Genomic DNA, 12469 nt, shown 5'->3' with positions numbered 1-12469 from the left:
CTTTGGCGGTGGGTCCTTCACTTGCTCCAGGTCTTCAGCAGCACTGAAAGACCTGCCGCCGAAGTGCCGCCAAAGACTCAGAGCAAGTGAAGGACCCGCCGTCGAAGTGCCGCCGAAGACCCAGAGCACCGCCAGGTGAGTAAAAATTAGAAAGGCGCCTCTACCCAGGAAAGGGATTCTCACTGGGCGCAGGGCCCTCTTAGGCGCAGGGCCCGATTCGGGGGAATTGGTGGAATAGGCCTAAAGCCGGCCCTGCCGGCTTTCATCTGGGCACCTAAATGACTGGCAATGGGGGAGGGTCCCAGAGCTTGGGCTGCAGCCTGAGCCCAAACAGCTAAACAGCAATTTTTAGCCCCGCAGCCCAAGCCCCATGAGACCGACTCAGCTGACCCAGCCCCACCATGAGACTTTTATCCCTGTGTAGCCAGATCCTAAGTGACTTGTCCAAGGGGACACAGAAAGTCTGTGGCAGAGCAAGGACTGAATCCAGATCTCCAGCGCCCCAGGCTAACACCCTAACCAATGGTCCCTTGCTTCCGCCCTGTTTGTACTGCAGTGGTGCTAGACGTTCCAGGGTTCCACTGTACATACACATAATAATACCTAGCTCTTATATGGCCACTTTTCATCATCACATCTCAAAGCACTTTTCAAAAGAGGTCACTATTATTATCCCTATTTTACAGATGGGAAAACCGAGTTACAAAGAGATGTTACTTGCCCAAGATCACCCAGCAGGTTAGTAGCAGAGCCAAGAACACAGCACAGGTCTCCTGAATCCCAGTCCAGTGCTTCATCCACTAGGCCATATTATCCGTGCTACCAGCTATATTTAATTTTAATTTTTTTTAAAAAAACCTGGCTGTGGGTTCTTTCTCCTCCTCCTCCTTTTTTGTGTTAAGACAAAAAAAAAAAAAGTGCCAATACGTTTTTATCTCTAGGCTAAAAGCCCAAATCAATTTGCAAAGCCAGGGTGGTGGCAAAAACAACTCCAATACAAACAAAAATGCTGTAATTTTCGTCTCTCTATAAGAGCTTCAGATTTTTCTTTTAAATTAAATATATATACACTATATAAAAATACAGTTAACAGACTTTCCGTGTGTGTGTGTGCATGCACACTTGTGTGTGTAGTTGTTGGCAGGCTCATTAAGTTTCCACTCAGCCTTAATGCCAAATTTAAGCTTTATAGCTTCAGGAGCTCTTTTCACCAGGGTATTAAGAACCACCTCAGACACTGCGGTGCAGTTTATTAATCATTTGTTTGGCGCACAGCACAGCCAGGGAGCAGAGGGACTCGGGAGGGCAATTTGTATTGCACTTAAAAGGTCTGGTCACAGGGCAACGCGCTGCTTCATCTGGAAGACGATGAAACGGCCTGAACACATGGCCCCTTCCTCCAGAAACAGGCCTCACGAGCTCAGAATGTACTCTGGAGGCATCTCTAAAGAAGCTGGCTGGCTGAGTCTCTTTGTACTGGAATGGTTTATCAGGAGGCCTCAGAGCTCACCGCTTCCCCAGACAACTCTCTACAGAGCCTTGTATTTTTGGGAGAGGGCAATAGGGTTGTCATCCCTCCAGGACTGTCCTGGAGTCTCCAGGAATCAAAGATTATGTCACATGATGAAACCTCCAGGACTATGTCCAAACAAAACTGGCAACCTTAGAGGCCACGGTGGGTTACAAAGTTAAGAGAGAAGAGAAGAGACATGCACAGGCAATGGACATGTGCAGTCAAAAACTCGGAGTTCAAATCTCAAACACTACCCCCAGGGCTTTCCAGCATTAGCCAGGCCCTGCATTTGGTTACTCAAGTAGACACGTAGAGCCAGATTGTCACGTGACCAGCACCCAACATTCTGAGCTCTTCTGAAAATCTGGCAAATGGAGCAGGCATTTACGTGCACTTCCAACAGATGACAACAAGCCAGTGGCCTTCATGATGGCCTTCCTTGCCCGTGGCTCAAAGCACTACTCAGGCTTTCATGCCCCTTCTCCCTTCCCGCCCCGATGGGGTATTATCCCCATTTCACAGATAGGGGAACTCGAAGCATTTGGAGGCAAAGAGTGATTTGCCTACAGCTGAACAGCAAGTCAGGGCAGAAACCAGGTGTCCTGACTCCTAGTCCTGTGCTCTACCCACAAGACTGTCCTGCCACACCAATCAGAAGGGGCTGTACTGCTTTGAAAGTACTCCTTGTTGCTAGGCTGAGATTCCCAAAGCCCTCCAGTTTGGACACCCGTTCCTATTAAAATTAAAGGGCCATGAAAGTCTCAGACACAATCTCTAAGGACAAAATCCTTGGTTGTGCTACCGGGAGAAGGGAGTGAGAGCGCAGAGATGCTCTGGGCCTGACCACCCTTTCCCTTTCCCTGGCATAAATCAGGAGTCGCTCCATATGTCTACACAGCAGCTGGCCGGGCGCTTCCTAGTGTGGGCAGACAGACACACTAGCTCTGCGCAAGCTAGTGCATTAAAAAGAGCAGAGCCGCCATGGCAGCATGGGCTAACCACCTGGGGATGGACCCTGGGGATCAGATGGGCCTGCCCACCCATGCCACTGTGACCATACTGCTTGTCTTTCTACCCACACTGGGACACACCCACCAAGCTACTGTGTAGATGCACCCACTGAAGTCACCACTGGAGAACAGGAGTAACAGGCTTGTTGTGAGCACTATTTTATGCAGCAGGTGGGCAGAATTCCTAACACCTGCCCTTGAGCAAAACCAGGTCCTTTGCTGGCTAGCATGTATGCTGCCATGTGCTCCTCTCCTCCCTGGCTGCTCTCCACCACCGCCTGGCTTCTGCCACAGAAGGAAGGATGAATTCACCATGGTCAGCCAATCCCAGGACGGCAGCAGCAGCTTTCTCATCACACCTAAGGCTCCGAAGGAGCCATCCCATAGCATGTGACTCTCATCCCCACATCTTAGCACCTCACTATCAATAAGGGATTGTCTTCTCACAGAGCCCCAGGAGGGGTTATCCCCCATTTTATAGTCAGCAAAGGGACATTAAGTGACTTGCTCAAGGACGCACTGGCAGGATTTGAGGCCAGGTTTCCTGCAGCCTAGTCCAGGATCCTATCCACTAGCCATGTTTCCTCCTCAATAACACCTTCCCTTATGTAAAGAAGAGAGACTATTCAACAATGACGTTGGGGCAGCAAAGCTCCTGTATGCCATGTTTATGGTACACTGCTACCTCTTTTGTGTGCAGGTTCCTATGAGGGGAACTATGACAATGAATGGGCAAATTCCGCTCTCAGTTACAGAGTGGTTTTGACAGCATTATGGCTTGATAACTCCATGTAACAGAGCTGAATTTGGCCACAAGGCAACAATTTTACAGACTGATTTCAACTGGGCCATCAGTTGACCTCCGTAATACCCAGGTGAGGGCCAATCCTGGGCTCCCTTACTCAACGGTTGGGTAAGAGTCAGTGCTGGGCCTTTCTTCAGGTTTTTCCACCATTACACCTTGCTGACTCTTCTGTATTATTGCTGACGAGTTCTCATGGCTTTTTATAATCAGCCTATGGCTCCATGGTTCCCCATGCCATCCCGGCCCCACAGCTCGTGCTGTACAAACGCCTCACTACAAGCTGGTCTTTCTTTTGTAAATTTTGTGGTTTTCGTGCTTGTCTCCCCCCTAAGGTTTGTTTCTTTAAGACGTTACAACACCCTCAAGTTATTTTTTAAATAATTTGCTCTGCTCTGGAGAGGATGGTAAACGTTAATCATTGTTTGGGTCCTCTCCTTCATACCAATTTCACACCAGCATGCAGGAGATCAGACTCAGTCCTTCTGGGCTGATCAGCATTGGAAAAGCTGTGCCGATTTAAACCCACTTCTACTTCCAATTCAGTCTACACCAGGAGGGTTTTGCACCAACTTAACAGACCAATTTTAAATCCATTTAGATGCAACTATTCTAAAGTGCACCAGCCCTTAATTCTTTAAGAAAATAGGAGTGTTTGTTACTATGGGTTTTTTGTTTTGGTTTTTGTTCCCTCCCAGTTTGGATAGTGGATTTTTTAAACTAATCAAACTTCTTTTTAAAAAAATTTATGTTTAGAAACTGATGATCACATGATCTCCAGAAGGAAAAAGGGCCTTAACTAAAAGTCAGTCTGGATGGTGCACTGGGGCTAGTTTCACATTGTAAGACAGAGCAAACCTTCTTTACCATCACAAGCTTTTCCGAACGGCTGTCTAGAGACTTGTAATTTTGAAAGTGAAGGGTAAAGTTATTCATGCATATTTTTTCCTAAATAGATTACTCCAGTGTGACTTTCTGCTCAGAAAAATAAATAAATAAAAATCCTCTACCGTTTGGAGACAGCAATGCACCTCAGCACAGGAAGATTCAAGGTGTCTGGATATTTATACTCAAGTCATCAGTTAAAAAAAAAAAAAGTCATCTTCCCTCTTTCTTACCCCCCTTTTTATTAAATCTAAGTACAGGCATGTTAGATGCCCTCAATCAAAGATCTCCTTTGAACTGCTGCATGTTGAAATGTTTACAGTTTTATATTTCATATTTTAGCGTGGCGGCAGGGGGAGCGTGATTATAATACTCTGACTTTTCCAGGGCATAAGCAGGGGGAAGAGGAAAGAGGAGGAGTGGGGGGAAAAGGTTACACTGAGATGGGAGGGGAGCGTCTTTTCTCTGCAATCATATAAATTATATTCTTGAAAATTCCCCATGCTGTGGGCCCTGCAGGTGCACTTCCATTAAAAGAGAACCCAACCCATTACTCCAGAAACCCATCTGTAATCAGCACCTTCGTAATAACACTGGAAATGAATCCCTCTGGGTAGATAGCGAAGATTCTTGATGGGAGGCTGAAAGATCTTTTCCTTCTAGTGCAAACTGGAGCCAGGAAAGTATTATGTCTTTATAGATATTTAAGAAAGGAGGCTAATTAATGCTTTTACTTGTAGATTAATAATTATTTAGGCTATGCATTCTGTCTCTATTTAATACACATGTGCATGCACGCGTTCGCGAACGCACACACACGAGATTTTTAAATCTCATTTTGCTTTACTGCATTTGCACAGGGTCTGTATTAGACTTTGCACTATCTAGTGTTTGCAACCCTGGTATTAAGAATGAAGTAGCAGAATTCTTTGATAGATGCTATATTCACCCCTCCCCTGCCTTATTTTCTTTCTGAATTTTTCCCATCAAAGGGCAAATGCAATTTTGCATTGCTTCTGAAAATGTGGAGTCTGCATCTCAGTGACTTAAGGAAGGATCTAAAGGAGGAGCATGATTACCTAGGACCAGAGGAACTGCCAGACTGGATCAGACAATGGGTCCACATCCGGCTCAGAATTCTGTCTAAGAGAGGCTGGCACCAGCAGCTTCAGAGAAAGGTGCAAGACACCCTGCAGGAGGCAGTGATGGGATGACCTGCTCCTGAGGAAAGATTTCCTGGGAGAAAGAAGCCGGGAATGGGCGACACTTGATAATTACCTGTTCTGTTCATTCCCTCTGGGGCACCTGGCACTGGCCACTGTCAGAAGACAGGATACTGGGCTAGATGGACCTTTGGTCTGACCCAGTAGGGCCATTCTTATGTTTTCCTGACCCCCAGTAGTTAGAGGTTGGCTTGCACTTGTGGCTTATTTACAAAAGTGAAGCCCTGCAGTAGAGCAGGTGGCTTCCATGTCACGCTCTTATGGATCATAAAATGGTTTAACAGGTAGACAAAGGAATAAACAAGAATGGGTGAATTTATCAGCTTTTCAGTACAAAAGGAGACTTGACATATAGCTCCGGCTTCCAAAATATCCTGAAATATACTCTTTGACCAGTTTATCCAGGGGTTTATGGGAAGAACGCAGACCTCACTAGCAACTTGGTACATATAATTCTTGGCTTGCCAGCATCTTCTTTTGTCTGTCTCTTAATTAAACCCAGATTATTTGGTTTTCTATTAATTCCCCTGCCTTTCCCTGCCTAAACAGACCTGACAAGTTCCCCAGAGGGCCAAAGCTCTTCCAGACACTGGCTCCACTTAAGTGAGGCCTGGAGGATGATTGTACTAAATTTGTTCCTTTCTTTCAGACTAAACTTCCAACGGATAATTCAAAGTTATGAATAAGTCAGCAAGCCCTACAAATGGTGAGATTGTTTATTAAAATGAAAGCAAACCCATAATATGGAGATGAACTGCCTGCAGCTTTCAAGACAGTTGCCTGGGTGGTAGAAGGATAAAAGCTTCAAAATTAGTAGATTTTTAAAGAGCCCTTTAAAAAAAAAAAATAAAAAAATAAAAAAAAAAGGAAATATTTTATACAAGGCCACATCCTCAGCTGGTGTGAAACAGCATAGCTTCATAGATTTACACCAGCCACAGATCTGGCCCATCATTTTTCAAAACCTCCCAGTAAAATGTGCCTTAACCACCCTAATTTTTACATGTCAGTTTCCCAGAGACCTACAGTGACTTGTTCATTCTGAAAGCCAATGGATACTGGATTCCCAATGAGGATACATTTTTCTCTATGATATGCAATTTATACTCCATGCTTTCCAAGTTCAACATTTCTCCTGTCTCTCCCTCTCTCCATACCATTTAGTTCAATACCTCGGGTCTTTCCAGCAATACAGAAGGATCTAATCCTGAAGTTCAAACTTTTTCACAGCTACTCTTCACTCACAATTCACTGGAAACATCCGCACTGAGAACAGCTACTATTGTATGCTACAGAATTAATTGATTATAAGAGTTGCCTGCTAATCTACAGTTGCAAGAATAATTCAGTTTATCAGCTCATTGGACCAGAAAGGTTCTTTTAATTAAAATGGGGAGAGGGTAGATCATCAACTGGAGTAAATCTCTGGATTTACCTCAGTGGAGAATCTAGTTCAGTGTTTTGTCTCTCCCCACCCTTCCTCCTTCTTCCCCTGAAGGGATCTGTCAAGTCTCTGCAGGATGGAATTTTACTTTGCTATTTTAATGCAATTCTGGGCCAGGCTTAAATGGAACTGGAAACCAAAAGGCCTTAATAAATAAATATTATGATAAGAAATGAAAGCAATGTATACACCAAAGATAATTTGAGGCAGGATAAAAACCGAAACATTCCTTTCTGAGCCTAAATCATAAAGCTTTACATTAAGCTGGACTTTCTCTTTCCAAACCCTGGAAAATATCCGCTTGTGTTTGCCCAGACAGTCCTCCCATAAAGTCTTCTATTGTTTTAAAAACACTTTAAAAGAGATAAGACAATAGCCTTGAAATTCCTCCTAACCTTCCAGAAGATGGGGATGAGGGGGAGAATACCCATGGCTGAAATATGATTATCATTAATGCTCTTTAGAAACGTCCCCTACTGACCCCCGTATTTCTCCTACTCACTATTTAATCTCAGCATGTCCATAGGTGTTTAGATACTAGTATAAAAAAAATCCATGACAGATTTATATAGATGATCTATACTTACAGAAAAAGAGAAAAGTGTGTGTGTGTATAGAAAAAACAGAGATTGATACCGATAGCGGTGCTATAGAAAAAAAGAAGATATAGCTAGCTAGACCACACATATCTGTGTGTGTGTGTGTATGCACACACGCATGTGTGTGTGCGTTAAAGTCTAAGCAAAATACAGAAGTTCTATAAACAAAATTAAAATACAGATAGACCACGCAGAAAGCTAAATGTGTGTATATAGAAAAAGTCAAGGTAAATATAGAAGTGGTGATATAGAAAAACCTGAGGCAGATAAAGATAGTGTATTTACACACACATAGTGCTTTGGCTACACACACACACACACACACCTCTACCTACCTCTTTTGGCTTTTGAATTAAAAACCCAAAGAAAAGGTAGCCTGCATATATCTATCTATCTCCAAAGCACTATACATCATCTATCTTAAGTTTGTCTCTACCATCCATCACCAAAGGAGAAGCTAAATGTTTCCAAGGTTAAATAAACTTGAATATAAACAAAAATAAATATTAATATGCACTTTACACCTTCCATCATTACCAGCATCAACTTTTTTTTGTGTCTCTCAGCATCACTTATTAACTCTCAACCCATTAGCTAATTAGTCTTCCCAACCCACATGGGAGTAGGTATTCTTCTTCCCATTTTACAGATAGAGACACTGAAGAAAACTGCTCCCTTCTTCCTCTTTCTGATTCCAGGGCTAAAAAACAAAATAAAGCCACAAACCAACAACAAAAACTTTTCCCACCCAATATTCCCCCTTTTGCCTCTCAAAGAAAGTCTAAACCAAGCTCTAAGACATGAACACCGCATTCATTAAAGGGCTAAAAACTAAAGGGAGAGCAGGATAATTTTGTGATCAACCTTGCAAACAACTCCACAATTTATTGTAAATGCTGCTCAATTCTCAGACGGCAGAAGGAATTAAAAACCCAAAGGAAAGGTACAAGTCGCCTGCATGCAGACAGAACAGTAAACCTTAGAGCAGGGAAGATTCTTCTTACCTTGGCTAGCTTTATTTGCCAACGTGTTTCCAGAGTGGAGGAGAAAGAAGAGAATGCAAAATCCAGCAGTCTGCAAAGCCCCCATTGCAGTCTGTGTGTGTGTGTGTGAAGGCTACGGGATGGTTGGTGGGGGGGAATTTTCTGATGCTTTTCAACAACAGCCTAAACATGCAAGAAAGAAAAAAAGGAGGGGGGGATAAGGAGCTCTCTTCTGGCTGTGAGAGGGACTGGGGGAGGGAAGAGAACTGAACTGATGGAAAACGCTGCTCTGGGTTCAGCTTGAGGCTTTTGATTCTAAAGAGAAACGAGTGAGAGAAGGAGACGCAGGGCAGTTTGAAGAAAGTGGACTTGATCGCTCTCCCGGCTGCTGCCTCTGATTTTTTTTTTTTAAATAATCCCAGCCAATTCCAGTTTTGCAAGAGAGCAGCAGCAGCAGCAATGAAAGGGGGAAACAAGGAGCCTTGGTCTAGAGCTGGGGACCTGAGAAAGGGGAGTGGAAAGGAGAGATCCATCCAAGCAACGCCCTTTCTTCCTTTCTTTCTATTTGGCTTTGGCTACTCCTTCTTTGATTCCACCCCCTCAATCCCCAGGCTCTGCTCTGCCTGCAGGAATTTACAGTCTGCCACTGGGGGAGCAGGGCCAGTAGCCATGGAGACAGCTTCCCTGGGAGCAAGGAGGTCAGGCAAGAGACCATGTGCAATCAATGGATCAATGCAAGACTCCCATGCAACCTCCAGACCCAACAAGCACTGTGCAATCTCCCCCCCCACGTCTCTTTTTGCCATGTTCAGAAGGAATGGGGGGGGGGGGTTTGGGCAGGTGTATGGGGTTGTGGGGGAGGGATAGAGTGTTCAGAAAAGGGAATTAAAGAAATCAGTTTACAGATCCCATGATTCGCAGCACACCTCTTTGGTGCCTGGTCTCAAGACAAGAAAGCATGTTATGCACCCTCACTCTGTGGATCAATGGAAACTCCAGATCAAAGAATACGCTCTCTTCTCTTTGCTGTGTGGGTGTAGGGGAGCGGTAGGCAGGGAGAGACAGAATTGGAAATAGCAAAAGAATTGTTCGGCAAATGATCTAGAATCTTTGCTGCATTTTAGCAGCTTCCCCCTTCTCCTCAGTTCCAGTCCCCGCCACTTCGTGTACGAACATACGATGCGTTGCGGGGTCTCTGCCTTACCCTGGTGAGATCCATCCCCTTCGCTGGATACTGCGTGAACCATCTTAGCCCAGGGGTCTCTCTCTCCCTGAATCATTCAAGATACCTCTGAAGAGCCAGTTTTCTGGGAGGAAGTGTGGCTATCGATTAGCACCAGGGACTAGGAGCCAAGACTAGTTCCATCTCCAGGAAACCATGGTTAGAGCAAGAAAAAGCCTGGGTTCCGTTCCCGGTTTTGGGAGGCAGTGCTACCTAGTGCTTAGAGCAGGGAGGCAGGAATCCAGGGTCCTAGTCCCTCTCTCTGTCAGGCACAGACTCCACTGCGTGAAGGCAGGCAAATCAGCTCAACCGCTCTGTGCCTCAGTTCCTCTGTCAGTAAAATAGGGGTCATCGTAAATCCCGCACAGAAATGGTGGGGAAGGGGTCGTGGAATGATAATTCCTGTTTGTAGCTCCCCAGATGAAAGGTGCTTTAGAAGCTCTTAGCACTGACATTCTGCACCCAAGGCAATGTGTTTTCAATGACATTCAGCGGGGACGACTTTCCTTTACGGGCTTTATCCCAACACACATCCCTGAAAATCACTCATCTCAAGCACTTCCACTACCACCCATTAGTAATGGCTGTTTGCATGACAGTTGGGTCTACAGACTCCATATGAGATCAGGGCCCCAGTGACTTGGGCACTGTACACACGTGGTAAGAGACCATCCCTACCCCAAAGTATAAACAGACATGACACACAAAGGGCGGGGGGGGGGGGGAAAGAGGCAAGAAACTGAGAGGAAGAAACTTCCCCAGGGTCACTCAGCAAGTTGGTAGCAGAGCAAGGGATAGAACCCCAATGCTGCCAACTCTGGCAGTTTTAGTCCAAGTCCCGTGATATTTAGTGTCCCTGGAGACGATGTGGGGAGAATTTAATTTTTCTTGTCTTTGAAGTAAGTTTCTAGCCCTCTTGGTTGCAGAGAAAACCCTGAGACATCACCCCCAAAGCTCCCAAACCAGTAGCTAAATACAAAGAGCCCCACTTCATTATTTTGTGAAAGCACAGATTTTTAAGCCAGTCTAACGATTTTTGAATGCTTGCAGCTGTCAAGCCTAACACCTAGATCAGGTCCTAAATCCCAGTGTAGTGCTCTTGCTGCTAGACCACACTGCTAGAAGCAGCTACCCTTTCTCCCCACTCAGGGAACAGTGATGCAGGACATGAGCAAACTTGCAATTGTTTATGCCATCCTTGACGAAGAAATGAAAGAGACTCAGCAACGCACTCGTGTGATCCTGCGGAATTGGATGGGACCAGCCAGGCATCTGGCAGGAGGGAGAGATGGAGTGTGAGACGCAGTGAAAGGAGGGGCAGCTTCCCTGAACCTAGCAGGAAATGGACAGTATCGATTTTGGGGGACAGCTCGGTCAATGTGTGAGGGTGGAAAAGCTTTGTGGCACGTTTTATGAGCAAAACTCTTTTGAAATTACATCAGTTGTGCAAAACAGTGCTGGCTGGCTAAACAAATATCCCAGACCAATAAAAGGAAAGACATCTTTCACACAAGCCATGATTCGCCTCAAGATACCACCGCGGCCAAGAGCTTAGTAATAATAGCTAGTTCTTAGTGCTTTTCATCTGGAGATCTCAAAACATCATCCACATTTTACAGCTAATGAGGCGCAGAGAGACAAAGTGACTTGCCCAAGATCACGCAGCAAACCCATGGAAGATCCGGGAATCTGTCTAGTCCTCTATCCATTCGGAATCAAAACTGAATGTTATCCACTGAGACGGCTAACAAAGCTAACCCAAGTTAAAACAATAAATTCTAAAAATAAATAAAGGGGTTTGGGAGGGATCTAAGCCCTCATGCTTCAGGGCATAAGCCAACCGCTATCTATTGAGGGTTAGGAAGAAATTTACCCCAAAAGCAGGTTATTCTATCACTGCTTCCTTAGGGTTTCTTACTCCTTCCTTGGAAGCAGCTGGTGGTGGCCACTGTTGGAACCAGGATCTTGACTAGATGGACTCCTTGTGTGTTCCAGTATGGCAATTCTGTTCCCAGGCACTGGCAATCAGGGATTTAACCTAGGGCAGGGAGTGACAGAGGAACCACTATACCCTATATGGGGATTCTGGACCTGTCCTGCAAGGTAGGTACAGAACAACCTCAACCCCCACGCAAGAGCAGGGGCCCTGGCTGCCAAATCAGGGCACTAATGATCAGAGTGTTTGTAGCAGAAAGGTTGTTTTGGATATTGTGGATAGGGCAAGATGGCAGCAGGTGTATAAATGGCTAGCGATATCCTTGACTGCACAATGGATCTTTGAAAAGCCACCTGCCACTGGGACCCCCTCCTTTCCCCTCCCTAACCACAATCAAGACCCTCTCTGGAGAATCACTGTGCTCATGAGTAACTGTAACCTCTCCCCTCTATCCCCAGATTCTTGACACCACTGACATAGAAACAGGGACATACGCATATGAAGTGGAGATGTCCCTTCAATAAACCCAGAAATCAACCCCTTCCAATGAGAGAGAGGGGAGCAAGAGCTGAAAGACACTCACAGGAACGAGAAAGAAAATGAGGGAAGATGGATGAATAAAGCTCCTTTCCATTAGCAGCACTGACATCCTGGTTACTACACTCACCCTTCCCAGCCTAATACGAACATTTAGTTCAGCTGTGCTCAACACACAACTCAAAGGTACAAGTTCTCACTGGCTCGATGGCTGCAAATGAACCCAAGACATTTGCCTTTCCAGTACCCCTCTGACATCCCTTACTGGTCAGCGAGTACCAGTGAGGCAGCCACCCGCCTTTGTATTTAGAGTAA

General features: G+C 45.3%; 1 protein-coding gene across 2 annotated transcripts in view; it reads right to left on the bottom strand.

Annotated features, from left to right (window-relative positions):
- SCUBE3 (signal peptide, CUB domain and EGF like domain containing 3) overlaps nt 1-9042 on the bottom strand; it is a 102474-nt gene extending 93432 nt beyond the window's left edge. For both annotated transcript variants that reach the window (XM_032792592.2, XM_032792594.2), the window contains exon 1: nt 8481-9042. In XM_032792592.2, the coding sequence (XP_032648483.1) occupies nt 8481-8565 (85 nt within the window). In that variant the 5' untranslated portion in view covers nt 8566-9042. The remainder of the gene's footprint in view (nt 1-8480) is intronic.
- Nucleotides 9043-12469: the final 3427 nt, after the last annotated feature.

This window comes from Chelonoidis abingdonii, chromosome 4 (assembly GCF_003597395.2).
Source record: "Chelonoidis abingdonii isolate Lonesome George chromosome 4, CheloAbing_2.0, whole genome shotgun sequence".
Classification (NCBI taxonomy): Eukaryota; Metazoa; Chordata; order Testudines; family Testudinidae; genus Chelonoidis; species Chelonoidis abingdonii.
Note: the sequence above shows the minus strand (reverse complement) of the source record. Positions and strands in the feature narration are given on the sequence as shown.